The following is a 27,672-nucleotide window of genomic DNA, read 5'->3' as shown; positions in this document are numbered from 1 at the left end:
AAAAGCTGACGCTGCGTCTCTGCTCCACTGGGATGCTGTAGACCTGCTGGGGTTCGAGGGTGGCGAGGGCAGGTGGGGAACCTACCACAGTTGGCTTCATCGGAGTTGTCCTGGCAGTCATTGTCCCCATCGCAGATGAAGGCCGGGTTGGTGCAGATCCCCGTGGAGCACTGGAATTGCCCCGGTCTGCATTTGAACTCAGCTGTGGGGCGAGTAAGACAGGGAGAAACATTCGCTCTGGGGAACGTTTTCGGGGCAAACCTCAACCTCCCGCTTTCCTCTCTGGGGTCCTCAGCAGGGACTGAGCAACCAGCACCCAACCCCGGGCCCCAGAGCAGGGAAGGGGCTGTTGTCCTCTGCAGGGCAACACCCCGGGCAGGGACAGAACGTTGTCCCACGGCTCTCTGAGCGCCGCCGATGGAGTAACCCTCCTGTCCGCCGGGGCTGCGCAGGGAGCGGCAGGGCTGGCCCGAAGCCAGAGCAGCTGCAGGGCTCTGGGGGGTCAGCCGCAGCGGCAGCGCCGGGCTGCTCCGGACGGCACACTGATGCCACAGGGCTGCCAAGAGCCGGGCAGCGTGGCCGGGGTGCTGGGACGCCGCGGGCTGTGGTCAGCCACGCTCAGCACTCACGGCAGTCCTCCGGCTCGTCCGAACGGTCCCCGCAGTCGTCCTCGGTGTCGCATTTCCACCAGAAAGGGATGCACTTGTCATTCTTGCAGACAAACTGCGACGGAGAGACGACTGGTGAGGGCGGCTCAGAAGGGGAAGAGAGGACCCCAGAAGGCTTTGTTGCCAGGGAACTCTGACAACGGCACCGATCTCTGTGCTGTCCCTTCCCAGACACCCCCAGGACACTCTGTGTCTTGACTTGGAGCAAAGTCTTAACCCTGAGCCCACCACACACAGCCCCTGGGGGTTGACGGAGGGGGCAGGAAGGTCATTCCAGAGCTGGAGGGTCTCTGGCTCCCCTGGGCACCCCCAAACGACCGCAGTCTGTCTGCGCTGGGAAGTGCCACAGGAGGGAGGTGTTGCCCGCGCCTGGTGACAGCGCACACCAGCAGCCAGATGCACAGCGCTGGCACCAGCACAGAGGAGCTGGGACCTGGTGAAACCACGGCAGGAGGGACACGCACATGAGCACAGGAACACACTCACTGCAGGAGATCTGTACGCAGGCAGGGGCAGGCAGGGGCAGGCAGGGGCGGGCAGGGGCGGGCAGGGGCAGGCAGGGGCGGGCAGGGGTGGGCAGGGGCGGGCAGGGGCAGGCAGGGGCAGGCAGGCTGTTACCTGGCTGGCTGTGCAGTTGGAGACGCAGGTTTTGCCATCGCTGCCCAAGTAGAAGTTGGTGGGACACGCACACTTGTGCCCCCCGCCCGGCGAGAGGAGGCAGAGGTTGCTGCAGCCCGCGTTGTTGGTCTTGCAGGGATGGTTGGGAACTGGGGAGAGCGGGGAGACAACCACGAGTCAGACCAAGGCGGGGGACCCTCAAGGTGGCACGTGAACTCCCAGCCGCAAGACCCTTCTCACCGCACACCCCACTCCTGCACTCTCTGCCCAACCTGGCGTCCCTCTGCCTGTCGTGCCCAGCCCTGCCTGCCCACCCAGGGCTGCTCTGCAGCACCGGGGCCGCCACGGCGCCACAGCTCACCGTCGGGCTGGCGGTAGGGGTGGTAGATGTGGATGTCCATGGGCCGGTGCAGCGTGCTGATCAGCAGCGTCTTGTTGGCTCCCGTGGTCTTGTGGGCCCGGTTGATGGACTTGGTCTCCCAGTCGGTCCAGTAAATGAAATCCTCAAAGAGGGTGAGCGCAAAGATGTGCGGGATGTCCTGGCTCAGCACTGCAAGGGGGAACGAGCAGCTCAGCAAGGGGCTGCCCCACATCCCCCTTCCCACAGCGCAGCCTTCCTCCAGGGACAGCTCAGCCCGGGAACAAACCTCTTCCTCCGGTCAGAGGCACAGAGGAGCTGCTGGAGCTGGGGACCGTGCCCAGCAGCCCTGGCTCCTGCTCCCACAACTGAGCCAAAGCCCCAGCCCGCAATGGCCCGGCACGTGCTGGAGGCCCCAGCACTCTCACCCGTGTGCCGGTTGGAGCCGTCCAGGCTGGCAAACTCGATGTAGTCCTCCCGCGCGTCGGCCCAGTAGATCCGGCTGTTGATGTAGTCGAGGGTGAGGCCATTGGGCCAAGTTATCTTGGTGTCAACGATGACGCTGCGGTTGGTGCCATCCATGCCGATCTTCCCGATGAGGGAGTGGTCCCCCCAGTCTGTCCAGTACAGGTAACTGGGGATGAAGCAGAAGAGCGGAAGGATGCTGAGTCCGGCCCAAGCCACAGCAGCAGCCGCACGCTGCCCATTGCGTGGAGATGCCCGGGCACCTGGGTGCAGGGCAGGAGAAGCAGCCAGGTGTCTTGGAGACGACCTGCCAGCCCCCTCCCTGCGTCGAGGGGAAGGTCCGGGTCCCCCAGGCTCTCACCCATTCTGCACGTCCACCACCAGAGCGCGGGGCTCACGCAGACCCGAGTTCACCAGCACGGTGCGGTACGCGCCGTTGAGCTTCGACACCTCGATGGTGTCCCGACCTTTGTCGCACCAGTACAGGTTGCCTCCCACCCAGTCCACTGCCAGCCCGTCAGGGTTGCTGAGGCCGGTGCGGTGAAGAACCTGTTGGGAGAAAACAGAGATGTTGGGACTGGACAGGGAGAACCAGATCCCATCCCGGTCCCCCAGGGATGACAACATCCCCTTTCCTTGGCACATCGCCCCTGCAGATGGTCCTGCCCAGCTCCCTTTCCTCACTCCTCTCTCCTCCAACCCTCCTTGCCAACTGTGCTGGGGCAGCATGGAGCCCACCTCTGATTGGGACAGTGCTGCAAAACATCCCTGTAGCAACCTTGGCTGATGCCCAGCAATGGCCCCACGGCAGGGCCCGTGCCCACTTCCCCCGTGGCCTCTCTGTGCAGGGGGTGGGTGAGGACCAGCTGCCCAGACCGGGGGTGCCCGAGGGGCTACCCCAGTCCCCCACCTGAACGTTGCTCCCGTTGATGTGCATGCGGCGGATCATGCTGCCCTGTGTGGTGACATCTGTCCAGTAGATCATCTGCTCCCGATAGTCGAAATCCAGAGCCACCGCGTTGTTCAGCCCCTGGGAGGAAGGGAGAAGCATTGAAACAGCCTCACCCACCAGCACAGGGTCACGGCAGCTTTACAAAGACCAGTGAGCCCCCAGCCTCAACCCCCAGTCCCTGCAGCAGAGAAGTTAAAAGCACCTACAGACAACTGTTGTGCAGCCCCCACCTTACACAGCTCTGCCAGCAAAGAGCTGCTGACTGCACAGCACCTCCTGGACACCCACAGCGAGGGCTGCTGTTTACACAGGACCCATCGACTGCCCGGGGAGCCAAGAGCCCAAACTCCCAGGCCCCTGCAGGGCCACTCTCCAACCCTGAACCCCTGGCATGCGGGGCAGAGCTGGTGCCCCTCCTGCTCCCGGCTCCCCTCGCACCTGCTTGAGCAGCGTGTAGTTGGAGCCATCCAGGTTGAGCTTCCTCAGGTAGTACCGGTTGGCAAAGATGAGGAAGGGCTCTTCATCTGCACAAGGAAACCATCAGGGAGGCACTGCTGGGGTGCGGGCAGATCCCCTGTGGACCTGCCGCCCTCCCTGCCCCACTGCTCCTCAGCTCTCCGTGAGTCAGGTGCAGCTACTTTGCCATGCGGAGCACCGTGACCGACTCCAATGCCAGCAAAGTCCCACGGTCATCAGAAGAGCATCTCCACCTCTGAGTCCGCTCTCAGCTCTCACCTGTGACAGCTTTACAGCTGGTGGGGTCGTCAGGTTTGAGCTTGTAGCCCTCTATGCACAGGCACTTGTAGCTCCCCAGAGTGTTGATGCACTTCTGGCTGCAGGGGTAGGTGGTGGAGCACTCGTCGATGTCAATGCACGTCTTCCCGTCGTCCTTCAGCCGGAACCCAGGACGGCATCTACACTGCAGGAGACAACTCGGAGCTGTTAGACATATCCCGGGCCCGCACGCTGGGACATGACAGCCATCTCCCTGGGCTGAGCGGGCTCGGGCACGGACAGCTTGCAGATGCAAGAGCAGCACGCACACCACAGGCTGAAAGCACTCGCGTGCGCACCCCTGGCCCAGCCGGCGCAGGACGGGAGCGACCCGCGTGCTGAGAGCGTCTGGGGAGGGAGAAGGGAGTGGGAGAGCAGCCCCCAGCCGACCCGCCCAGCCTGCGCGCCCCTACCTTGTATCCGATCTTGAGGTCCTCGCACTCCTGGGAACAGCCGCTCAGCTTCTTGTTGAGACACTCGTTGATGAAGCAGTTGAGCTCGTCGGAGCCGTCCGTGCAGTCGTTGTTGTTGTCGCACAGCAGCGCCTCCGGGATGCACTTCCCGTTCTTGCAGAGGAAGAAGGAGTCGTTGCACTTGTTCTCTGCAGCGAGGCGGAGGGGTGGTCAGCACGAGGCGCCGGGCGGCCCCGCTCCCCGGCCGCGGCCCCGCGGGTACCTGGGCTGGAGCAGCGCGGGTTCTTGGGCGCCTCGTCCGAGTGGTCGTGGCAGTCGAACTCGCCGTCGCACTCCCACTGCCTGTTGCTGAGGCAGCGGCCGTTGGCGCAGCGGAACTCGTGGGGGCCGCAGGTGGGGTACTCTGTGGGGGGGCAGCGGGCTCAGACGGCGCAGCCCACCTTCCCCAGCCGGCGACGGCGGCACCGTGGCAGGTGGGCTACACGGAGCCATGGCACCGGTGCCCAAACCTCCCTGCAGCCTGCTGCGGGACACGGCCGCACCGCAGGGGCCCAGGAGGTGGCAAACGCGAGTGGTTTTGGATCTCTCCAAAACTGTGCTGTGCCAACGCAGCCGCCCTGCAGCCGGGCTGGGGGGCACAGCTCTCCTGTGGCTCTCTGGCACCAAACCCCTCCTGCTCCCTCTCCCGGTTCCCCCTCACCCTGTTCTCTCGTCAAACCCTTCTGGATGATGATGACCCTGCCAGGGTCCCATCCCAAAGCCCAGGAGACCCAGCATGGCCACTAGGGCCAGTGCTACAGGAGATGTGGCCCTCGCTGTCCTGCCCCGGCCCACGGACACCCACCGCACTCCGGGGACTCGTCTGAGCCGTCGCCGCAGTCGTCATCGTGGTCGCAGACGAAGTGCTTGGGGATGCACTGGCGGTTTCCGCACATGAACTCCCGCTCGTCGCACGTGTTGTTGTACACTGTGACGAGGCACCGCCGTCAGCCCCCGCCAGACCGCTCTCCCATCAGCCCCCCGAGCCCTGCGTCTTGGGGCACTGGGGACACGAGCTGAGGCACGGCGCAGTCGGGATGAGGACCCCCACTCCTGTGCCCCCAGCCTGTGCCCCTGTCCTGTGGCTGTGAGCAGCACCCAGGCAACATGGTGCCTGTGGCTATTGCTCCGTGGGATGATGCTCCTCCTCTCCTCACAGTCAGGGAAAAGCACCCAAACATCCCCGTGTCCAGGTCTGCTGGGACCACAGCATCACAGTTTCCGCCTGCGAGTCTGCAGGGAAGCGGCCAGGACGAGGCACCCTGTCTGCTCCCAACCAGGACCCCGGGGTGTGGGGGTCGCCCTCCTGGGCAGCTCTGCCCACACCACGCTCGCTCCTCTCCAGCCCCTGGCCCACCACGAACCAGCCCTCCGGGGACTCACGGCAGCCAGCAGCGAGTGTCTCATCAGCTCCGTCTGCACAGTCCTTGTCCCCGTCGCAGAGCCAGCGCTCTGGCACACACACGTAGGTGCCCGGGCACTGGAAGGATCCCGTGCTGCAGGTGGTCAGCCCTGAGGAAGGGAGAAGCAGGAAGGAGGCCAGTCACCCCCACGGCACTCCTGGGCTACATGCCCCCATGTCTCAGGGGGTCCCCACGCTACAGAGCCCAGGAGAAGAGCAGTGAGGAACACGGCACAGAAAAGCAAGGGTGGGAGAAGGGATGGGCAGGGGCAGGACCACACGGAAATGGAGCAGCAGCGCAAGCAGGGGCCGAGCGAGGTCAGAGCAGGGGCTGGAGCAGACTCACGGCAGCGGCTGTCCTCATCGGAACCGTCCCCGCAGTCGTCTGCCCCGTCACACACCCAGAGCTTGGAGATGCAGCGGTGGTTGTTGCACTCAAACTGCACGGGGTAGCAGAACTTGTCTGGGAGAGGAGGAGAGGGGAGGAGGGGTGAGAGCCAGGGCAATGCCAGGGAAGGACATGGCAGCAGAGCACAGCCAGGCTGGGCCAGCCAGGCTCCAAGGCTGGAGCCCAGGGTGCTGCTGGGGCTACCGCTCACCCAGAGCTGGCAGTGCCCACACGCCATGCTGACGGGCACTGCAGCTGTAGGGCTGGTGTGGGATTCCTGCTCTGGAGCTGGGGAGGTTCCCCAGTTCCTGAGCACCGTTTGGGCTTTGTTCAGGGAATTTTGAACTAAAAATGTAACTCAAGTGAGCCGCAACTGGCCACCTTCAAAGTGCCCACGGACACTTGTGCACGTGCTGAGCAAAGGAACGCAGCAGGACATTTGCATCGGTCACAGACAAAAGCCCAAGTTTGTGGAATAACACCACAGCGGGGGAAGAATCTGGAGTCTGGTCGTTGGCAAAGGGACGTCAGAGAGAGGAGAGGGTCTTGCCTCCCCTCCAGCACACTTGCACTCGCCACCCCGTGCTGTCGCCCCGGGGTCCCTTCTCTCCCCACCCTGCCGCTCACTGCAGTGAGTCTCGTCTTCGCCGTTCTCGCAGTCGTCCTCCTTGTCGCAGGTCCAAGTCATGGGGATGCACCTCCCGCTCGGGCAGGCGAAGTAATTGGCTGGACACTTGGGCTTCCTCCCACCTGGGTGTGAAGGAAACGTCAGTAGGGGTGGTGGTGTGGACGTGTCCTGCCTCCTCCCAGCCCACAGCTGCCCGACTCCGGCGGGTTCCTCCCCAAAAGCCCTCTGTGGTCCCACACCGATCAGTGCCCTGGAGCCCCCTCCATGCAGGAGCTGCGTGGGTGAAGGATAACGGTCCCGGAGTGCAAACAGAGCATCCACCACCCAAACAGATCCCAAAGGGGAGCACCAGCTGTGGGTTGGGGTGATGGCCCGGCTTGCCCGGGCCCGAGCCCCCTCTCCTCTCCCGGCTCTCACCCGGGCAGTTGCGCTCGTCTGAGTAGTCTCCGCAGTCGTTGGCCCCATCGCACACCCAGCTCGGGGCGTAGCACAGCGAGGTGTGTTCGCACTTCTGGAACGTGGTACCCTTCACCCCCAGCTTGAAATAGCTGCTGCAGTCAGTGGCGGCTGCAAGGAACCACACCGGGAGCACGGCGTGACGGGCGCTGCTCGGCGGCGGCACAGCCCTTCGGTCCGGCTCCCACCGTGCAGCACAGACCCTCGCCCTGCTGCTGACAGCCCCCACTCCCCCGAGCAGCACCGAGCTGACTCTGCCCCATATGTGCCCCGAGCTGCTGCGACCACGTCAAGTGCTTCTGATGGGCTGTCGAGTGGTGAGGTGCCAAGCATGGCACGGGAGGCCGCGGCGATGGGCTGGGGCTGCTTCCAGCCAGTGGGCTGCCCTGGGCTGGCCTCTGCTGCCGGGATGGGACCCAGCGCCCTTCTCCCTCCCTGATTCAGCACAAGTCCCAAGGACTGAAACGAGGTGCAGGGACCCAGGCCCTGCCCGTGGGCACAGAGGGCAGGAGCATCTCCAGAGCTACATGAGGGCAGAGCTGGGGAGGCAGCAGGGACAAGGGACAGAAGCTGGGGCACTCACTGCAGTTCATTTCATCCGAAGCATCCTCACAATCAATGAACTGGTTACAGCGGCTCGAATTCCCAATGCAGCTCCCATCTCGGCAGCGAAACTCGGTAGTGGCACAGCTGGTTTCTGCAAGGGGGAAGCCCCCGCAGCGGCTGAGGCTGGGCTGGGGGACTCAGCGTGTACAGCCACCCCGCAGCCCCCACCCACGTTGCAGACGTGCACGCGTGGACATCCCCCCACTGCCCAGCACAGGTACGGACCGCCCGATCCCGCGCTCCCAGCCCTGGTGCCCTCCTGGCTGAGCCCTGGTGCCTCCGGCTCACGCGCTCTGCCTGGCAGCCTGAGCTCGTCTCCCGAGCCGGCCCGTCGCGAGCAGCCCCGGACGGGCTCAGGGAAGCTCCTGACCTTCCCCGTCGGTTCGGAACCAAGACAGGCTCCTGCAGCCCTGCAGCTCGGAGGGGACGCTGCCCTGGGGGTGCTCGGGTGACATTTTCTCAGGAGCACAGGAGCCACGAGGACCAGTGACAACGTGCCTCGCCATCGCCTCGTGCTCCTCCTGGGTGCCACAACCACTGCTCTCGGGAGGCTCTGGGTGCTGCATGGCCGTGCTGGGGAGTTCCTCCTCCCAGCGGCCAGGGAGCGAGCGTCACAGAGCCGTCTGTGGCACCAGCAGCACCAGTAGGATTTAGACCTTGGCTCCCCGTTAAGCCCTGGCTCTACTCTGCTCCTGTCAAGCTGAAGGTTACTCTTTCCCGAAGCCTCTGCCCCTGTCCCAGACAGCTGACGGAGCCCTGGCAGGGGCTGGCCGCGTGCCAGCCAGCCCGCTTACTGTTACACGGCACTTCGTCCGAGTTGTCCCCGCAGTCGTCCACGCCGTTGCACCAGTAGCGGCTGGCGACGCAGCGCCCGTTCATGCAGTGCAGGTAACCCTTCTTGCACTTGCGGCTGCCTGCAGGGAGGAGGAGGAGGAGGAGGAGGAGGAGGAGGAGGAGGAGGAGGAGGAGGAGGAGGAGGAGGAGGAGGTGAGCGCGAGGGGAGGGCCGGCACCACCCGGTGTCTCTGCTCCTCAGGGACCCTTCAGCAGGGGAAGGAACTACACGGGCAGGATGAGGAGACACGCTCCCTCGTGCTGTGCCGGCGACATCGCAGGGTTAAGCTCGGCCTTCGCCCAGCAGAGACCCTGACCCACCGAGGAGGAGCGAGGGCTGGAGCGAGGGCTGGCATTAAGGGAGGGCGGCACAGCCCTCGCCAGGTCAGCTCAAGGTGTCTCAGTCTCCAGCCTGCCCCTCTGGAGAAGATCTGGAGCCTTTAAAGCCTGGCTGGGCCTGTCGCTGGGAGGGCAAGAGGGACTGCGAGCGCTTGAGGGCCATGAGAAGACTCGGAGTCCTGGCTGCCTTTGCCGGGCAGAGCTGACAGCTCGAGCAGGGCGCCTGCGCGTGCCGGGGGTGCGTGTGTGTGCTTGAGCAAAGCAGCAAGAGGAGGAACCTTACTGCAGTAGGACTGCTTCTCGTCTGACTTGTCCTTGCAGTGGACCACGCCGTCGCAGGTCCGGCTGAAGTCAATGCAGTCGCCGTTCCCGCACTCGAACTCGTCGTGCACGTTGCAGGTGGAATTCAGGGCTGGGGAGGGCACAGGGAGCGTCAGCTCTGCCAGGCTGAGACCGGCCTCTCCTGCTCCCTTCCCCATCCCCATCAGCTCCCGCTTCCGCCTCCCCCCCACCTTTGCAGGTGAAATCCTCCTGCAGGACGCGCTCGCCACGGCAGGAGCAGTTGACGTGTCCTTTGGGCGTGAGCAGGCAGAGATCCTGACAGCCGCCGTTGTTCACCCGGCACGGGGACAGCTCGCCTAGGAGAGACGCGGAGCAGTCACACCAGGGTCAGTCTCAACAGACCCTTCCCCTCGTCCTCCCTGCTGGGCAGAGGAAAAGTAGGGGTTCCTCCCCGGGCTCTTCAGACGGGGCTGGGAGGGTGCATGGGGCTGGGGGCATCCAGCCTCCCCACATCGTGCAAGGAGGATGCCCTGGGAAGAGCATAAATGCAGTAAATTCTCTCTGTCTTCAGCCTGGACAGGGTTTGGAGATGGACAGGCTTTGGTGTGAGGGTCCCGAAGGGGCAGTGACCGGCCAGGAAGGATGGTGGGATGGGCTCCCTCGTCCCCTGGCCTGCAGACGGGCTGGAAGAGCAGCGCTGCCTAGCAGGGGGCTGAGCTGCCCGGGAGAAGGGGCAGAGGCCTGGCAGAGGCCGGGGGGAGGGGTCCTGCCATGGTGGGGCTGCAGGTGCCAGGTGGGGTGCAGGGGGTCCTTACAGCTGTCGGTGTCGTTGGCCACGGCAATGATGCCCATGGGCTGCTGGGGGATGTCAACACGCAGAAGCTTCATGTCGGTGCCCACGTACTTGTTGGCGCGTTGCACAGCCCGGCGCACCCAGTCGGTCCAGAAGATGTAATCACCGTAGACGGCCAGGCCGAAGGGGTGCACGGGCTCTGACTTCAGGATCACCTGTCGGACATCGGCAAACCCTGAGCACGAGGGACTCTGGCTGCCAGACGCAGCCCCCAGCACCACCCCAAGCGCTGCCCGTCCCGTGTGCCCGTCCCAGGGGAGGGCCTGACCCCCCCCCATGCCCCGGGAACAGCTCTGCTCTCCTCCAGCCACACGCCAGCCCCAGTTTAACCACTCGCTGCTCTCCTCCCCCATCTCTGCCGCTGTGGCCGGGTCTGGACTCACGTGGCGGTGGGAGCCATCATATTCACAGCGTTCGATTTTGTCCAGCGTGGCATCAGAGAAGTAGATCTTCTCGGCCTTGTGGTCAATGGCCAGCCCGTTGGGTGTCCGTATGTCCTGGTCAATGATGATGAGGACGTTGGCACCAGAGAGAGTGGCACGCATGATGCTGGGGTGCTGCTCGTTCCAGTTGGTCCAGAACATCAGGCTGGAAGGGAAGAGACAAACGATGCCTTTGCAGCCCCAGCTCTGCCATGTACGTGTTGGCTCAGCCCAGCCCTCTGCTGCTGTGGGGCTCTGGGATGGACGGGACATGGTCCCTGCATGAAAAGGGAAGGGGATGAATGAGGACACTGCAACCAGCCAGGAAACATGGTACCCCATGGGACCAGCCGGCCAGAGAAGGGATGGGACGGGGTATCTGACTTTGCTTTGGGGTGCTGAAGGACATGTGGGGAGAAGGGGCACAGGGCCTTTCCCCCCTGGGGTCCAGTGCTCTCTGCTGGGAGCCAGCACTTCCTCGCCAGTGAAGAGGTGTCCGTCTGGACGCTGGCCCTGGGACCACCTGGATCCCCAGGCAGGCTGGCCGGACCACCAATGGCCACTCACTTCTGGCACTCGTCCAGCACGAAGGCCCGGGGGTGATCGTCCCCCGACATGGTGATCACCGTCTCCCTCTCGAAAGCCCCCAGCCGGCTCTGGTCCACGGTGTGGCGGGTGATGGTGGAGGTGGTGTAACTTGTCCAGTACAGCGTGTCCCAGCCGCGGTGGTACGCCAGCCCCTCCACCGAGCCCACGTCTGCAGAAGGGAGGATGGGCAAGGGTCACGTCCAGCTGTGCCCCTGTGAGGCTGCCCCGCTCCCTCCGCACCACAGCGCTGACTGTGACACTGGGACGTGGCTTCTGCAGCAGCCTGAAGTCATTGCTTTTAATCACATCCCCCAAAAAATCCCGTGGAGGCTCTTGGCTGCTCACTAACGCGGTACCAACGTGGCAGCACCTGAGGGGACCCAGCAGGGTCGTTAGTGTCTGTGCTAACGGGTGAGCTGAGACCCCGAGACTTGAGGGGCGCCGGGGGCAGACCCCTGCAACCAGCAGGAAGGCTGAGCGATGTTCACCTACGATGACAGGACTCGAACTTGGCTTCCAAGCTCATCTCCCCTGCGCCGGCCAGGCCCTGCTCCGGTCCCCGTCCCGCAGCAGTGGTGCTGGGCAGGGGTCTCCCTCTGCCCAGGGAGAGCCAGGGCCCAGAGGCACAAAGCCACAAGATGAGGACTCCTGGCTGGCCAAGGAGATCTCCCCTGCAGCTCTCAGGCCAGGGACTTGAACTGCACACCCATCCCTCCTCGCTCGTAACAACCAGCAAAAGGTTTAACGAACTGGCTGTGGGAGACGGGCGCTGCTCTCCCGGTCCCAGCGATAACGGCGTCCCAAGCGCCGAACGGAAATACGCCCATCAGCGAGCGCATCTCCAGCCCCCGCCGGGGTGCTCCCCGGTGACGCAGCGCCACCGACGTGTCTTTTCGACGCTGCAGGAGCCAATAAACCCACCCGAGCACAAACCGAGGGCTGGGGCTGAAGGCAGGGCTGGGTGCGGCGAGGCGTGCTCAGGCTCGACGGGTCCGTCTTGGACGTCAAACGCAAACACAGAGCACGTCCCAAGCACACCCCTGCTTCCAGAGCGACGCACCCACGTGCGCGCCTGCGCCTCGTGATACGCTCCCCCTGCCAGAACAAGCTCTGCGGACGCCTCCTGCCACTTCCATCCTCTGGCGCAGAGCTCACAGCTGAACCCCTAACAGCTGCCACTCAAAACGCCTCTCGAAAACACCAAAAAACGTCAGCTGAGAAAAGGAAAAAAAAGTCCTTGGGCGAGAAAGGAGGAAGCTGAGGAGGAGGAGGCGGGGGAGAGCTGAAAAGAGAGGTGCGAGGGCAGAGGCACATGGAGGGAGCCCCGTGACACTCACTCTCCACGATGGTCTTGCGCCCCGTGCCGTCGTCATTGATCTGCTGGATGTTGCCGAAGTGGATGTCGCTGTAGAAGATGCGGTTGCTGCCCTTGGAGCCGTAGCGGTAGTCGAAGGCCAGGGCGATGACGTTCTTCATGTGCTCCGCATCCTCGAAGGGCTTGATGGGCGCGTTGAGGTTGTTCTCGTCCGACAGGTGGATGCTCTTGAGGATGGTGCGCTCCGAATAGAGCAGGTAGCCGTCGTAGTCGCGGCAGCTCACCCCGTCCTCAGACAGCATGCCGTGGGCACAGGCGCACGTCCGCTGCTGGCCGCCCCGGAACAGGCAGAGCTGCTGGCAGCCCCCGTTGCTCTGGGCACAGATGTTGGTGCCTGGGGAGGAAAGGGGGGATTGTTCAAGGAACTGGGCAGCCTCTGTGCAGGAGGATGCTCCCACTCAGCTGCTTTTCCCCTCTCCCCGCTCCCAGAGGAAGTGGGCGAAGAGAAGGACTCGGCCCACGGTGCGACACAGTTCTTTGAGGAGGACACAGCAGCCCGTTTGTTTCTGTCCCCCTCCCCACATCTGCCTGCCGCGGGCGCACAGCCCGCGCCGCTGCCAGCGCTCGGCAGCGCTGCGCTCCTGGACGCACCCTTCTGCCGGGCCCGGTTGAAGACCTTGATGTCCTTGAGCTGCACGCCGATCCCTGTCCGCAGGGACACTGACTCGGTGGCGTTGTCCTTGTTGCCTCTTTTGATGGAGCCATTCGCGTGAGTCCTAGGAAAGGACAGAGTCGCTGAGCAACCAACGCGGTGCTCACCTTGGCAGCACCCTGTGCTGAGACCCGTCTCTGCCACCTTCCCCATGGCACCCCCAGCACCCCCAGACCCCGTGGGCACTGTACCTATCGCTCCAGTAAATGTAATCCTCGAAGACCGACACTGAGAACATGTCCATGTTGTTGCTGGACAGGACGACCTCTCGGTTTTCACCTGTCTCCAGGTCGATCCGTTCGATCTTGTCTGTCCGAGCATCGCACCAGTAAAGTTTCCCACCCTGAGGCAATGAGAAAGGGTCCCAATTGGCACGGGAGCCGCACGCCAGGGTGGCACTAAGGCACCCTCCGCACCTCCCACCACCTCTGGCAGAAGGTCCCGGTGCTCACAAGGCAACCACCCTGGACAACCCTCCCTGCACTGGAGAGGAGACCCCAGGGCCTGGGGAGGGCAGCCGTGTCCCCAGAGGCCCCGCAGCAGGGACGGCTGCAGGGACCCTTAGGAGCGGCACGCTCCTCGCCAGGCCCCGGCGCGGCACCGTCCTCCCAGCCAGCGGCTGTACCTCGTAGTCGACAGATATCCCGTTGGGCCAACTGATGCTGACGTTCACCAGCACCATCCGCTCAGTCCCATCCAGGCGCGACCGTTCGATGCGGGGGTACTGCCCCCACTCCGTCCAGAACAGATACCTGCGGGGACAGCAGGGACATCACCACGGCGCTGGCCAGAAGCAGCATCCTGTCCAAAGCTGGAGCCGGTTTGGGGAGGCTCCACTTGGATTTTCTGAGGTGCTGACACCCACGAAGTCACAGGGAGCTCCCAGGAAGCTCAGCCCATCAGCAAAAGGGTGGTTAAACCCAGGTGGTTTGGACCCCGGGGGCCTGTCCCCTGGTGTGGCAGGAGACCTACGAGTCCTTCTCCACTGCGGGCAGACTGCACAGCTCAGGTGTGAGGGCGCCGGGGGTCGCTGGTACATCCCACCTCCCAGCTGATGGCCCTGTCCGGGCAGCTTTGTGCGTGTCTCACCCCTTCTCTGGATGGACTGTGATGGCCCGTGGCTTGTCCAGCCCCTGCGAGATGACCACGTAGCGGAAGGACCCGTTCAGCCTGGCCACCTCGATGACGTCGAAGCCCTGGTCCGTCCAGTAGATGTTTCCTGCAGAGAGGGGACAGTGAACACCTGCACAAGCCCCACTCCCCAAGCGCCCATCCGCTCCTCCCTGCTCCAGAGCCCCGTCTCACCGGCGATCCAGTCCACGGCGATGCCCTCCACGCGGCCAATGCCATTGGTGACCACATCCTCCCGCCACGTCTGGTCCCGCTTGGCGCGGCTGATGGTGCTCAGACCCATGTCCACCCAGTAAATGGTGTCGTTCTCTGAGAGAGGCCAGGCAGGAGAGTGCGTGTCAGTGAGCGCCTCCGGGTCACCCCAAGGGTGGCACAGACCCCAGCTGAGCTGCACCCGCAGCCCCAGCACGACGACCCGAAACCCTCCCTCCCCCGGAGCTGCCGCGGGGACGTGCTCCAGGACAGAGCACTGCCAAAGGAGGGTCTGGTGACAGTCCCCTCGCGCTCCCCCTTCCCAGCCTCTCCAGCCCAGTCCTTACGTCACCTGCATGGAAGTCGATCCCCACAGCCAGGGAGGTCCCGGACACAGGCACGAGAGCATCCGACTTGTCGTTGGGGTCCAGAGGAATGCCACGGATCCCCTCGTGGACTGAATACAGGAGGAAGGAGCCAACACCTGTGACACAGATGTGGGGACAATCAGATGCATCCCCTGGACCACATGCTGTCCCTTCAACGGACAGCCACAACCCGTGGAAAACTGTGGCAGCAGCTCTGTGGAGGAGCACAAGCCTGGCAGGGCTGGTGGGAGGGCTCGACCCTGCCACGACAGCGGCATCGCGAGTCCCCGGCCTGGGCAGACGGCCCGGGACAGCAGAGGGACAGGCAGGGCAGGGCTGAACCGCGCTGGCCGGACCTGCCGGCAGGCTGAGCGGCTGCCTGAAGCGTGCCCGCACGGGCAGCCCCTGTGCCCACCTCTCGGCTGACTCTGAGGCTGACACACGCGAGCCGTGGGCTGGCAGCGCAGCCGGACACCGAGTGCCAGAACCTGCCCACGGTGCTGCGGCCGGGGGCGGCGTGTTTGCACGGGCAGCACGTGTGCGGCACGTTAGTCCCCTCTTGCGCAGGGACTAACCAGGATGAACATAAGGAGAGAAGCCTGTGACAGGATGGGATGGCTTTCACCATCACACTGGGCAGTGGAAGGAATGGCAAACCTTGGGAAAGAGGGCAGGGAATAACCCATCCTAAAGCAAACACGGACATAGGGACGAGGTTTCTGATGGCTGGGCAGGAACCCGGGGAACAGCCGCACAGCCCTTCCCCGCTCGGCTCTGCCAAGGGGCTGCGTTCTGGTGGGCCCTGCCCGGACCTCCCTGCAGGCTGAAAGCCCCGGAGCAGCCCGTTCAAGGGGCCCTGACCCTCGGCGGGGCACAGGGGAGGCACGAGCGAGGCCTTTTTCCAGAGCCGCCTCCGCCCCCGCGCGCTGGCAAAGGCTCCGCGCCGCATCTGGGTCAGGGCAGCGCTTGTTATTCAGTCCCTGCCCTGACCCAGATGGTGCCGCAGCTCTGCCAGCCCCCTCCGAAAGCACCCCGAGCATTCCGCACACAAACAGCCTTTGAGAGGCCCTGGCAGTGACCGGGGAGCGGGGGTGCTCTTCCCTCCCAAGGGGGACCACGGCAAAGCAGGCAGGGACGGGGCATCTGCAGAAAGAACGCTGTGCCAGCTGCCCAGCCCCGTTCCCGGTGACTGCGGTGAGTCAGTGACCCAAACCCGGCGCCACAGCAAGAGCTCCCTTCTCCTTTGACAGCTCCCACTGTGCCAGTCCTGCTGCCCTCCTTCTGCTAAATGCCGAGCCTTCAGTGCCCCGTGCTCATCACTGCCAGCCAGTTGGGGCGAGGGCACAGGATGGGCAAGCTCACCTTCGCAGGACTGCTGCCCGCTCTTCAGGCTGTAGCCCGCGGTGCACATGCAGGAGCGGGAGGTCTCAGCCGTGGGCAGGCAGAGCTGCGAGCAGTCGCCGTTGTTCAGGCTGCAGGGGTTGGTCCCAGCTGCCGTGGAGAGAAGCGGGGTGAGGGGCAGCCGGGGGCCGGGCACAGTGGCCGAGGCTGCGGGCACCTGGGGAGCGGCTGGGGCAGCCGGGGCCAGCGCTGCCTGGGGCAGCCGCAGGAGAAGAGAGTGTTCTGTGCCAGCCCGCAGGGACCCGGCGCGAGGGCAAGGGCTGGGTCCGGGCCAGCGAGAAGGGATGGGGTCAGCTGGCCACCCGGCCACCGTGGGCCAGGCTCCGGCCCCGCGGGCACCCCGGCAGAGCAGAGGAGCCACTGCCCGGCCCCACGGGGTCTCTGCCCAGGACCGCGCACTCACCTTGCTGGACGCTCTCATCGTACACCTTCATGTGCATCACCAGCGTGGTGCTGTTGCGCAGCACCGTCACCTCCGTCCCGTCCTTCTTGTTGCAGGTGCCCATCCTCTCGGAGGCCTGGTCAGCCCACCACAGCTTGTCACCTGCAAGGAGAAGGTGGGAACATGCAGCAGCTTTCCCCATCCTCTCCCACCCCGGCAGAAAAGAGCGGTGGCTCCGCATGGATTTACATGCGATGACCTGGAAAAGGGGGTCTGAGCCTCTGGTGGAGAAAGTCCCCTCCACGGTTGCCAGAGGTGGCAACAAGCCGTCTGTGTTTGGGCAGGGGCCGGAGAAAGGGAAAGGGCTTCACGAGCCGCCCCCACCGCCGTGCCAGCTCTCACCCATGATGGCCAGGGCGGTCGCCTTGCTCAGCTGACTCTTCACAGACTCGATCACCTCCAGGTTGCTGCCGTCCAGGTCGCATCTGTTGATGGTGCCGTTGCCAGAGCTGATCCAGTACAGCTTGCTCTCCGGGTAGTCAATGGCCAGGCCTGGAAAGGAAGGGACCAACAGCATCCAGGTGGCACACAGGGAGCGTCACCATCAGGGTGGGGTGGGACTGGCAGAGCGGATGAGGTGATGGAGAGAACGGGCACGGGAGGTCAGGGTGACGCAGCACAAACCACCCGCCACACCCCGGGGACAGGGATGCCAGTTGGGACTTGGGGCTTCTTGGGTCAGCAAGGGCACCGCGAGGTGGGTGGCACCCAGGGGCGCAGGGGGTGCGTACCAACGGGCCCCTTCTGGTTGGTGAAGAGGAGGGTGCGGTTGCTGCCATCCATGTTGGCCACACTGATGTTGTCCCCGTCCGTCCAGTAGAGCTTCCTGCACCGGTGAGGGGACACTGAGCGGTGGCTCCAACGGCCCCATGGAGACGGCCCCCGCGCAGCTCTGCTGCCCTCTCGGCCCACCTGGGCTCTGCTGCTCCTGCCACCCCAGCCTGCTGCCCCTGCCACCCCAGCCTGCTCCCCCTGCCACCCCAGCCTGCTCCCCAGGCTGGGGCCACCCTGCCATGGCCCCCCCACCCTCTCGCTGCACAGCTGACGGCCTCATCTCTGCTGTGGGACCCTGGAGGGGGTCTGGTGTTCGCAGGCGCCCGCACAGCCCTGCCCAGCAGAGCCCTGTGAACGCCCGGGCTGGCACACGCTCATGGGCACACACTTATCTGCAGCCCGTTCTCCTTCACGCGCACACTCGCGTGCACGGAACGCAGCCCACTCCTTCGCGCGCCGACAGCCGCACGCCTCCCGCGCTGCGGCCCCGTCTCCTCTCGCACCCCTCCTACACGCACCGGCGCACGGAGAGCCGCCCGTTCTCCTCCAGGGTGCACGGGCACCGTCACGCACACACACACGTGTGCGCTGCCACGCGCACACACACGTGCGCCTGCATGTACACCTCCTCCTTCGACGCTTCCAGCCTGACCCCGACCCCGCGGGCCCTGTGTCCTGCCAGAGACTCACCCCCGCAGGGGGTGGACCACCAGGCAGTGAGGCTTGTCCAGCCCCTGGATCACCGCGTTCTTGAAGGAGCCGTCCAGCCGCGCCACGTTGATCTGCTTCTTGTTGGCGTCGTAGCTGGTCCAGAAGAGGTTTCTGGAAACCCAGTCTACAGAGAGGCCGTGAGCGTTGGGCAGGTCTGAAAGGCAACGGAGAAGGGAGACTCGTCAGCTGTGAGAACGGGGCTGGGACGATGCTCAGAGGGATGGAAAGGGCCGATCTCATGGAGCCGAAGGCTCTGGAGGGCTGGCGGCTCTGCCCCATCCAGGGCTATGCCCCTCCGCACCCACCCGCAGAGACGACGGTCTCCACGCCGGTGCCGTTGATGAAGGCTCTCTTGATGGTCTGGGTGCGGACATCGGACCAGTAAATGCGCTGCTCCAGGGCGTCGTAGTCCACCACCGTGACGTTGTCGATGTCGGGCACCGTGAAGGAGATGATGTAGTTGTAGTAGGGGTTGTCGATGTCCACGCCCCGGATCTCCATCTGCCGCGCGTACAGCAGGAACTTCTTAAACTCTGGGGAGGAGGAGGAGAGGGGCAGTCGTGAGACAGCCCGGTCTGCAGAGCCGGCTCCAAAGAAGCCGCTCACCCTCCCCGTGCCGGGGCGGCCGAGGCAGAGCCCTACCGTAGCACGTAGTGTTGTCCTTGTCCAGCTTCATGAGGTGGGGGCAGGCGCAGGACAGCGTGCGGTTGTAGTTGATGAGGCAGAGGTGGGAACACGGCCCTTTGCCCCCGTTGGCTTCGCAGGGATTAGGAGCTGCAAAGGGCACAGAGTCAGCGACGTCCCCGTTCCAGGGGACACCCACCCAGGAGGCCCCGGAGCGCTGCGGACCTCCCAGACCCTCCCTGCCCCGTTGAGGAGCTCTGACACACCAGCCCCATCACCCTGGACCCTTCTTTGCTGAGCGGCCACAGCGGAGGATGAGAAGGGGCAGTCGGGGGGTGGGAGCTGCTCCCACACGGTGCTCCGAGCGGGTGCGGGTGCACACCGAGTGCTGGTGCCATCTCCCCACCCCACCCGGTCCCGCTGCCTCCGCTTCCCCAGCCCTCACCCAGGGGCTGCCGGGAGGGGTGATACACTTGCAGGTCGAAAGGCTGCGTGTTGGTCCTCTGCACCACTGTCACGTTGTGCCCCGTCCACTTGTTGGCCTTGGCCAGCGTGTTGGTGCGCCAGTCGGTCCAGTAGACCTCTCCCCCGTAGAGGGTGACGGCGAAGGGATGTGACAGGTACTCGTGTCCCCGCAGCACCTCGATGTGCCCCGTCCCATCGTACAGGGCTGAGTAGATGGCGTCTGACCTGCGCCCGGCAGAGACCAGGGGTGAGAGCAGGCAGGCGGCCGGGCAAGGGGCACCGGGCACAGGCAACAGCCAGGCAAGGGGCACAGGCAATGGCCGGTCTGCAACCCCACCGCAACAGCCCACAGGGTCTAGGCAGTCACCGCTGCCTCTGCTCTGCTCTGGAGGAGGATGACCACTGATTTACACCAGGGACCGCAGCCCCCCCAGAGGAGACGACCCACAGCAAAGGCTGGAACGTGTGGCAGACACAAACAGACCCCACGGAGCGAAGGGTTCCGCTCCCAAACTGGCAGCCAAACGGCAGAACAACACAGACGCAAGGGGGAAGGTGCCGGAGCTGGGAGGAACGGGGAGGGGTCCAGAGGGGTCGGGGAGGGGGAGGCGTGAGGCAGAGATGGGTGTCATGGTCCCACCTGGCATCAATCCAGAGGATGCGCTTCTCCAGGTAGTCGACGGTGAGCCCGTTGGGCCACCCCCCCGAGCCCGTCTCCTTGTGGATGGTGCGCCGGCCCGCGCCGCTCATGGACGCGGCCTCGATGCGGGGCAGGCTGGCATCCCAGTCTGTCCAGAAGAGAATCCTGCGAGGGACAGCGAGCAGGGACGGTCAGCACGGGGACACCGAGCTCTGCCGCCTGGATTGGCAGTGGGGTGTGTGCCCAGACAGGAGCCTGTGTCCTGGCTCCCCGCGAGATCCCAAGGGTGCCACCGTGTCCCCTCCTGCCTTACCCGTAGCGGGGGTCCAGGGCAATGGCACGGGGGTGCTCGATGTCCCCAGCCAGCAGCGTGGTTCGCATGGTGCCATCCAGCTTGGCCACCTCGATCTGGTCCAGGTTGCTCTCCACCCAGTAGATGTTGCCGGCGATCCAGTCCACGGCCAGCCCCTCGGGGGTGGCCAGCCCGTACTGTATCACCACCTCGAAGCTGGTCAGAGCTGCGGGCACAGCGCGGGAGGGCTCAGGCTGGTGCCTCCTCCCTGGCCCACCCACCACCACTGTGCCCCAGTCCTGAACAACTCCACCCAGCCTGACTGAGGCCGTCGGTGGGGGATGCTTCTTCCCCAAACGGGGCCTGAACCCCAAAGGGCTCAGCCCCGCGTCCGCAGTTGCAGCATTGAGCTCTCGCTGCCCCCCTGCAGGTGCCACCCCCTCCAGCTCTGCAGCACCAGTGGGGAGGGGGCCTGGCTTTGTGCTCCCAGCTGGTGGGCTGCGATTACCATAAAGGAAGTGCTGGGAATGCTAATTAACTCCTACATAATGAGCGATTTTGGAGAGCAGAACAAGATCACTACAGGGGCTGTGGGCTCCAGCGGCCACACCATTGCGAGGTGCCACGGAGTCACTGCCGGCACCCCATCCCAGAACTGCACCCTGCTTTCCCACCCGTCTGGCCTCCCCCAGCTCGCTACGCACCCCCAGGGCTACGCACCCCCATTCTCAAGCAGCTTTCCCCTGTAGATTTTGTCCTCCACCACATCGGTCCAGTACAGCGAGCTCTGGTTGAGGTGGAAGTCCAAGGCGATGGTGTTGCGCAGCCCGGGCACCAGGACACTGTAGTCGCCCCGGTGCAGGTCAATGCGGCGGATCTCGTGGCGGTTGGAGAATATGATGAACGGCTTGAAGGGGTCTGGGGACAGCAGGGCAGGGTCAGGAGAGAGGCATGAACAAAGCAGGCGTGACCGGCAGGGGCCGTGTGGGACCAACGGTCCCCACTCCTGTGGATGGGAGATGTCCCTGGCTCCCAGCCCCAGCCTCAGCCACGGGACCACCCACACCCCTGCACCGTAAAGGGCAGCTCATGCCAGGTGGGGACAGTGAGGGGTTCACCAACAGCAGGCAGCTTCCCCCAGGACCCGGCTGTGCCCATCAGCACAGTCCTCAGCTCTGCTGCTGCTGCTTCCGAGCGCAGGGGGACACCCTGTGACAGCCAGGGGGATGCTGCCAGCCCCTGCAGCCCACCCGCACCCACCCAGGCTGCGGCAGCTCTCGCCATCGGGCTCCAGCATCCAGCCCTCGTAGCAGGAGCACTTGACGTTGTACTTGTCCTGCTCGCACTTCTGGCTGCACTTGAGGTGCTTGGCACAGTAGCTCTGGATCTGGCAGGTCTTGTTGTCCGAGCCCAGCTCCATCCCCAGGGGACAGGAGCAGACGATGCCCTCGCCGGGGGCCACGGTGCAGTTGTGGCTGCAGCCGCCATTGTTCAGGGAGCACTGGTCTGCGGAGAGAGGATGTGCTCGTCAGGATCCCGCTCCCGGCTGGGACAGACCCCGCGTCCCGGCACCCAGCCCCACGCTCACCGCAGAGCTCCCCCTCGTCAGAGCCGTCCCCGCAGTCGTCTGAGCCGTCGCAGAGCTTCTCGGGGGGCAGGCAGATGGAGGTGGTGTTGGCGCAGGTGTGAGAGGGAGGTTTGCACACCAGCGACTCGCAGTTCTCCTCGTCGGAGTTGTCCTCGCAGTCGCTGTCCCCGTCGCAGACCCAGGCCTTGCTGATGCAGCGGGCTGCCAGGGAGGGGGCAGAGCAGATGTGGAGATGTTGTGTCAGGCGCTTGGGGTCCCGGCTGCCCCACAGCTGGCCCTCCATCGCTGTCCCTGTCCTCAAGGAGCTGAGGAGGGTCCCAGCCCCTCCCCCGGGTCCAAGAGGCAGTGGTTGCCCCCTCCCCTGCTCTCACCTGAGTCCTTGCAGCCAAACTTGACGTTGGGGTCGCAGACGTGGGTGACACCCTCACAGTTCTTCTCGTCACTAGAGTCCATGCAGTCCGTGTCGCCGTCGCAGCGCCAGCGCATGGGGATGCAGAGCCCGTCCAGCCGGCACTGGAACTCGTCGGTGTGGCAGCCCCCAGGTGGGCGCGTGGCTGGCAGGAGGGCACAGGCACCCGCTCACTGCCTGCGCGCCGAGAAGCTGGGAACTGGGTGGGCTCAGGGGGTGGGAGGACTGGGCACTCAGCCAGGCAGGGAAAGGGTGGAGGGCACCCAGAGGTGCAGGAGGGGGGTATCTGGGCATCCAAGGTGGGCAGAGGAGGCTGCAAGATTTCCTGCCTGGAAGGGGGCACTGTGCCCAGGGGGGCTTTCGGCTCCCCAGGCAGGACAGCAGAGCTGATGCCCGGGAGGGTCCATCTACTGCTCCCTCCCTCCCTCCTGGGGCAGGACCTGGGGCCCACAGGAGAGGACACCGAGCAGCACAGGGGCAGCCTGGCCCTGCCGCGGCCCGGGGCTCACCCTGGTTGGTGCAGTTGGCATGAGTCTCGTCGCTGTAGTCGCCGCAGTCGTTGTCCCCGTCGCAGGTCCAGTGCACGGGGATGCAGCGCCCACTGTTGCACTTGAACTGGTTGCTGGAGCAGGAGTGGCTGCAGCCCGCCTCGTCGCTGTTGTCCCCGCAGTCGTTGTCTGGAGATGGAAGGGGGGCGGGAAGGGGCTCAGAGAGGGCCCAGCCGGCCGGGAGGGTGGCAGAGGCATGGCAGGAGGGAGGAAGGCAGAGACCCCCCGCCCGAGGAGGCGGACGGGGGAAGCAGGGAACAACGGCGATCGGACAGACCACGCCGGCAGACAGGACACGGGGCAACGGGCAGCCCCTCGGCGCTGGCGACGGGACCCGCGCAGGCGAGGCCAGGCTGAACGGAGACCCCCGGCCCCCGGCCCCCCGCCCCTCCGCACGCTCACCAGGCGCAGCCACAGCACCAGCAGCGCACAAAGAAAATGAAACACAGAAACTGCATAGATCAGCCATGTACCTGGGGAGGCTGGCAGGGCACCAGCGCCAAGGGGGCTGCTCCACTCCAGGCGGGGAGCGGAGCTGGGGGGACAGTGCACCCCTTTACAGGGCGCGTCTGTGGGGAGATGGGCTGGTGCGGCCAATTGGGGGGTGGGAGTTTGCCTGGAGGAAACCCCATCGCCCGCTGAGGGCGCAGGGAGCTTTAGTCTGACGGTGCCACGACACTGGCAATGCAGCCCCGCTGCCAGCCCTGCCTGTGCCAGCACAGGGCACGGCATCAGCCGGAACCACCGCAAGGCTCTGCTCTGCTGTGGACGCCCCACCTGAGCTCAGTAAAGGGCCTTTGCCTCCCTGTGCCTCTGTCTCCCCTGGCACAGGGGAGCTCACGACGGGCACGGGACGATGGCGCTGACGGCTGCTGCGTAGCTGCCTCAGCAGCCCAGCTCCTGCGGCGGCAGAACCAGACCTTTCCGAGCTCCCACCAACAGGAGCTTCCTGAGCCACTCTGCTCCGTGAGCCGGGAGGGACGGCTGCTTCGCTCCCCGGCACCTGGCACGGCCCTCCTGCTGCTGGAGCACAGGGGGCATTGCCAGCAAGTGCAGGGGGCATTGCCAGCGAGTGCAGGGGGCATTGCCAGCGAGCGCAGGGGGCATTGCCAGTGTCTGGAGATGCAGCCCACAGGGCTCGCAGCACTCCGGAGGGGGCAGGTTGGGGGCTGCGTGGGGCCAGGTTGGGGGTCTGGTGCATGTTGATCTATGCACTAACCGGTAGGCTTTGGACAGTTCTTTTCGTCAGAGCCATCCCCACAATCTTTTTCTGAAACACAGAACCAACCAGACAGGAGAGTGGGCACAATGACAAACAAAACAACACGACATGGCACACGCACAGAGAGCGGCACAGAAACACTGACGCCGGGACGTGAACACCAACACGGAGAGGGACGCAGGGAGAGGCGGCGCGGGCACAGCGAGCGGCCGGGAGGCGAGACCAGAAGCAGTGGCGGGTGCTGGGGGAGCGCAGGGCACCTGTGGCTCCTGCCCCGTGGGTGCCTGGTGAGGCTCTCGGCTGCACAGAGGGGCTCCACGCCGGGGCCATCGCTTTCTGAGCGCCTGGCTGCCAGCGCTGGGGGATCCCCAGGAAAAGAGACGGTCCCTTGGCGGGGACGGCTCAGCGGTGGGGCTGCCCCGGGAGCAAGAGGCCACTTGCTGAGGAAGACCCCAGGGAGACACCTGCACCCTCAGCTCCCCACTAACCCCCTACCACTCTGCAGCTCTGAATGTGCTCCTGAAGCCACTAATTAAACCTAACGATGCAGAGCGGCTAGAAATACTGAAATAAACCAGTGGGGAAGGGAAGCAGCCTTGGGACAACCCCTCTCTCCAGCCTGGCCCTGCGAACAGATCCAAGGCCAGACCTGAGCTTGTCGGGAGACCTCTCCTGCCTTCCCCGGGGCCACAGCCTGGCTCAGCCCCGCCAGCAGCACACGCTGCTCCACAATCGTCTGAAGCAACTGGGGCAGAGTTTTGGCCACCTTGCAAAGAACGCCAAGGTCTGATGAAATGATTCCTGCCAGGCTGTTCCTGCAACACACACTCCCCCAAGGGCAGCCAAGGAAAATGTGGGTCTCGGTGTTGCAGGATGCGCTTACAGCTTCAGCCAATGCCTCCTCCCTTCAGGGCCGGGGCTCTGCTGTGTAGCACAAAGCTGAGAAGTGGTCCTCGGGTCCTTGCAGGAGCAGGACCCCTGCCAGGCTGGCACCCCTGCGTCTGATCTCACCGTCCCCGGCTGTGCCCCCCTCGGCAGCTGCGGGACCGTGGTCCTTACCGTTGTCACACCGCCAGTTGATGTTTATGCAGCGGCCGTTGTTGCAGGTGAACTGCGTCAGGGGGAAGCAGGTCGGGTAGGCTGTGGAGGAGGCAGAAGCACCATCAGTGTCGGGGAGACACCCTGTGCCCCAATTCTCACACCCGGCCCCACCTGTGCCCCTGCCCCATGGTGGGGTGAGGAGCAGCGCTGCCCAAAGGGCCCAGTGCTCCCAGCGCTCCCCGTCCCAGCTCACCGCACGAGGCAGACTCGTCGGAGCGGTCCCCGCAGTCGTCGTCCAGGTCACACGTCCAGGAGATGGGGATGCAGCGCCCACTGGCACAGGAGAACTGGTTGGGGGAGCAGGTCCGAGCTGGCCGGGGGAGAGACAGAGCTTTAGTAGCTGTTGGTGCCTTCACTGCTGGGGGAAAGCGGGAACGAACCCCGCGGGGGTCCCGGGGGGCACAGGTGCAGAAGCCAAACTGGCTGCAAGGTGTGCAGCAGGGACGCCCGAGGCCCCGGAACCCCAACCTCAGCCCCACGGCGCGCAGGGAATGAGCCCTCCCTCTGCCCCCCGAGGACCAGGCAGGCTCCTCACCCGAGCAGGTGGAGTTGGACTCGTCCTCGTTGTTCCCACAGTCGTTGTCCCCATCGCAGAGCCAGCGGTTGGGGATGCAGCGGTTGTTCTTGCACTTGAAGCGGTCCGAGGGGCAGGTGTGCTGGTCTGTGGGAGAGACTCAGCTCAGGACCTGCCCTTCTCCATCCCACCCCTGCTCCTCCTCCACGTCTGGTGGAGAATAACTGAGACAGAAAAGGGCAGGGAGCCTCAGACAAACCGGGGACAGAGGATCCTAATCACCCTTTCCCCCCTCAATCGCTCGAGCCCGCTCCCCTCCCAGAGCTGGGGAGGGGGCACAGGGGTCCTGGCTGCCTGACCCCGTCCCAGCCACTGGCCCCACGTATGGGGGAAGCTTAGTCCGTGTCCTGCTGCCCCAGGAGCACGTAAACCGCTATCCCGCCGCTCGGGAGGCAGCTACGCACGGCAGAGCTCAGGGGCTTCGTCGCTGTTGTCCAGGCAGTCGTTGTCCCCGTCGCACTTCCAGCGCTCCTGGATGCAGCGGTTGTTCTTGCAGGCGAACTCCCCGGGCTGGCACTGCGGGGGGGGGATGTAGGACGGGTTGGCTGGCAAGGGAAAAGCAAAGGGAGGGGGTGATTTTAACCAAGTGACCAAGTGCAGGGCAGCAGCGAGGACAGTGCTGTGTCCCCAGGCTGGCGGGATGTTTGCAGGACTGCCCAGCAGCCCTGGCAGCGTACACAGACCCTCGTGCCCACGTGCACCAGCTCCTGAGCACGGAACGAGAAGCTGCAGCCCACGATCGAGGGGGAGAGGCCCCGGCTCAGCCTGTGCGCACGGGCTGTGCCAGCAGAGCTTCACCCCTCTCGTTTACGCTGGCGAAGCACAGCACTGCCCAGGCTGCCCACCCCGAACCCGGCTCTCCCCCACGCTGGCAGCAGAGCAAACCGCCCCGACTGTGGATTTCCACCCGCTTCCCCGGGCAGGCGGCCGTCCTGCTGCCATCATGCAAGAGGAGGAACTGGAGCCAGCACCATGACTTGTCTGCAGGCTCCCATGGGTGCAGGGAGCACCCACCTCCCTGAGCCCCCGGCCAGCCCCCACCACGTGAGGCACCACTGCTGATGTTCCAGAGCAGAGCTGCAGATCCCATGTCCCCACCCATCCCTTGCGGAAAGGGGGTCCCCACCGGGGGCCGGGCCCCGGGGCAGCCTACCCTGGCAGGTGACAGAGTCCGACCCCAGGATCTGGTCCTCAGCACAGGCACACTGGCGGCCCCGGGGGGTGGCCAGGCACAGGCTGCTGCAGCCACCGTTGTTCACACGACACTTGTTGGAGCCCACTGCAGAGGTGAGGAGAAGGGGACTTCAGTGCTCAGGGAACCTGCTGACCCACGGCGGGCTGCTGCGTGTCCCCAGCCCCTCGACTCCCTCAACAGGCTCCACAGCTGGAACCCAGCTGGAGACCCCTGCTCATCAGGCCACGCAAGGCAGTGGGGACCCCTCACTGGCTGGAGACCCCCGTCCATCAGGCCACGCAAGGCAGTGGAGACCCCTCCGGGGACACAAAGCCCGGATGAACTAGCCAGGAAGGCTGGCAGGCAGGGAGGGAGGGAGGAGGAGAAAGAGAAGATGGGCTGGAAGGGCAGGGGATGAGTGATAGCAGCGTTTACAGAGAGCAAGACAGGGTCCGTGGGGATGGACAGACAGGCAGGGATACGGCCGAAAGGAAGCGAAAGAGGCGAGGGGCTGCTGGGGCGAGGCACTTCCTCAGCCTCCAGTCTCCAGTCTCATCCCTCATCCAGCCCCGCCACATCCTCATGGGTGGCAGGTCCCCGTGATGCCCAGCAGAGGTGGCCCCAGCACCTTGCTGCTGCTGCGCGTCGTACATCCGGATCTCGAAGATGGGTGGGCGCTCGTTCCGGAGCAGGCTCACCACCTTGGAGGACTGGTCCAGCCGGTAGATGCTGCCGCTGCGGTACTCGGTCCAGAAGAGGAAGCTGCTGTAGTGGCACAGCCCGAAGGCGTGATTCAGCTCGGGTCCCTCGTACACGATCTGCGGGCGCAGAGAGGCACAGAGGCTCGTCGTTAGCTGGGACGGGTGCCGGGAAAACCCCACATGACGGGAGAGGGAAAGGGACAT

General features: G+C 65.0%; 1 protein-coding gene across 4 annotated transcripts in view; it reads right to left on the bottom strand.

Annotated features, from left to right (window-relative positions):
* Positions 1-27,443, bottom strand: part of LRP1 (LDL receptor related protein 1) — a 38,917-nt gene extending 11,474 nt beyond the window's left edge. The window contains exons 1-52 of one of the 4 annotated variants that reach the window (XM_086628512.1): positions 27,396-27,443; positions 26,747-26,872; positions 25,998-26,138; positions 25,555-25,680; positions 25,213-25,329; positions 24,978-25,058; positions 22,658-22,825; positions 22,111-22,293; positions 21,740-21,940; positions 21,412-21,657; positions 20,872-21,069; positions 20,173-20,377; positions 19,860-20,024; positions 19,200-19,444; positions 18,773-18,904; positions 18,436-18,663; positions 18,110-18,284; positions 17,377-17,471; positions 16,988-17,137; positions 16,607-16,747; positions 16,165-16,293; positions 14,787-14,918; positions 14,417-14,551; positions 14,201-14,330; positions 13,737-13,863; positions 13,303-13,454; positions 13,051-13,175; positions 12,422-12,793; positions 11,064-11,253; positions 10,458-10,662; positions 10,037-10,229; positions 9,452-9,577; positions 9,223-9,351; positions 8,562-8,681; positions 7,745-7,858; positions 7,123-7,272; positions 7,055-7,057; positions 6,693-6,827; positions 6,036-6,152; positions 5,671-5,799; positions 5,093-5,215; positions 4,511-4,651; positions 4,249-4,436; positions 3,797-3,980; positions 3,500-3,585; positions 3,020-3,139; positions 2,471-2,658; positions 2,073-2,278; positions 1,648-1,836; positions 1,287-1,435; positions 630-723; positions 86-202 (exon numbers count right to left, since the gene is read on the bottom strand). In XM_086628512.1, the coding sequence (XP_086484638.1) occupies positions 86-202; positions 630-723; positions 1,287-1,435; positions 1,648-1,836; positions 2,073-2,278; positions 2,471-2,658; positions 3,020-3,139; positions 3,500-3,585; positions 3,797-3,980; positions 4,249-4,436; positions 4,511-4,651; positions 5,093-5,215; positions 5,671-5,799; positions 6,036-6,152; positions 6,693-6,827; positions 7,055-7,057; positions 7,123-7,272; positions 7,745-7,858; positions 8,562-8,681; positions 9,223-9,351; positions 9,452-9,577; positions 10,037-10,229; positions 10,458-10,662; positions 11,064-11,253; positions 12,422-12,793; positions 13,051-13,175; positions 13,303-13,454; positions 13,737-13,863; positions 14,201-14,330; positions 14,417-14,551; positions 14,787-14,918; positions 16,165-16,293; positions 16,607-16,747; positions 16,988-17,137; positions 17,377-17,471; positions 18,110-18,284; positions 18,436-18,663; positions 18,773-18,904; positions 19,200-19,444; positions 19,860-20,024; positions 20,173-20,377; positions 20,872-21,069; positions 21,412-21,657; positions 21,740-21,940; positions 22,111-22,293; positions 22,658-22,825; positions 24,978-25,058; positions 25,213-25,329; positions 25,555-25,680; positions 25,998-26,138; positions 26,747-26,872; positions 27,396-27,420 (7,846 nt within the window). In that variant the 5' untranslated portion in view covers positions 27,421-27,443. Of the gene's footprint in view, positions 1-85; positions 203-629; positions 724-1,286; positions 1,436-1,647; positions 1,837-2,072; positions 2,279-2,470; positions 2,659-3,019; positions 3,140-3,499; positions 3,586-3,796; positions 3,981-4,248; positions 4,437-4,510; positions 4,652-5,092; positions 5,216-5,670; positions 5,800-6,035; positions 6,153-6,692; positions 6,828-7,054; positions 7,058-7,122; positions 7,273-7,744; positions 7,859-8,561; positions 8,682-9,222; positions 9,352-9,451; positions 9,578-10,036; positions 10,230-10,457; positions 10,663-11,063; positions 11,254-12,421; positions 12,794-13,050; positions 13,176-13,302; positions 13,455-13,736; positions 13,864-14,200; positions 14,331-14,416; positions 14,552-14,786; positions 14,919-16,164; positions 16,294-16,600; positions 16,748-16,987; positions 17,138-17,376; positions 17,472-18,109; positions 18,285-18,435; positions 18,664-18,772; positions 18,905-19,199; positions 19,445-19,859; positions 20,025-20,172; positions 20,378-20,871; positions 21,070-21,411; positions 21,658-21,739; positions 21,941-22,110; positions 22,294-22,657; positions 22,826-23,915; positions 23,967-24,977; positions 25,059-25,212; positions 25,330-25,554; positions 25,681-25,997; positions 26,139-26,746; positions 26,873-27,395 lie in introns of all 4 variants that reach the window. The other 3 variants (XM_086628513.1, XM_086628510.1, XM_086628511.1) reach the window with 3 other exon arrangements.
* Between the last annotated feature and the right edge of the window lie 229 nt (positions 27,444-27,672).

The sequence above is a fragment of the Tauraco erythrolophus genome, chromosome 31 (genome assembly GCF_009769465.1).
Source record: "Tauraco erythrolophus isolate bTauEry1 chromosome 31, bTauEry1.pri, whole genome shotgun sequence".
In the NCBI taxonomy this organism is placed as follows: domain Eukaryota; kingdom Metazoa; phylum Chordata; class Aves; order Musophagiformes; family Musophagidae; genus Tauraco; species Tauraco erythrolophus.
The sequence above is the reverse complement of the archived record's forward strand: the minus strand, read 5'-3'. Positions and strand labels throughout refer to the sequence as shown.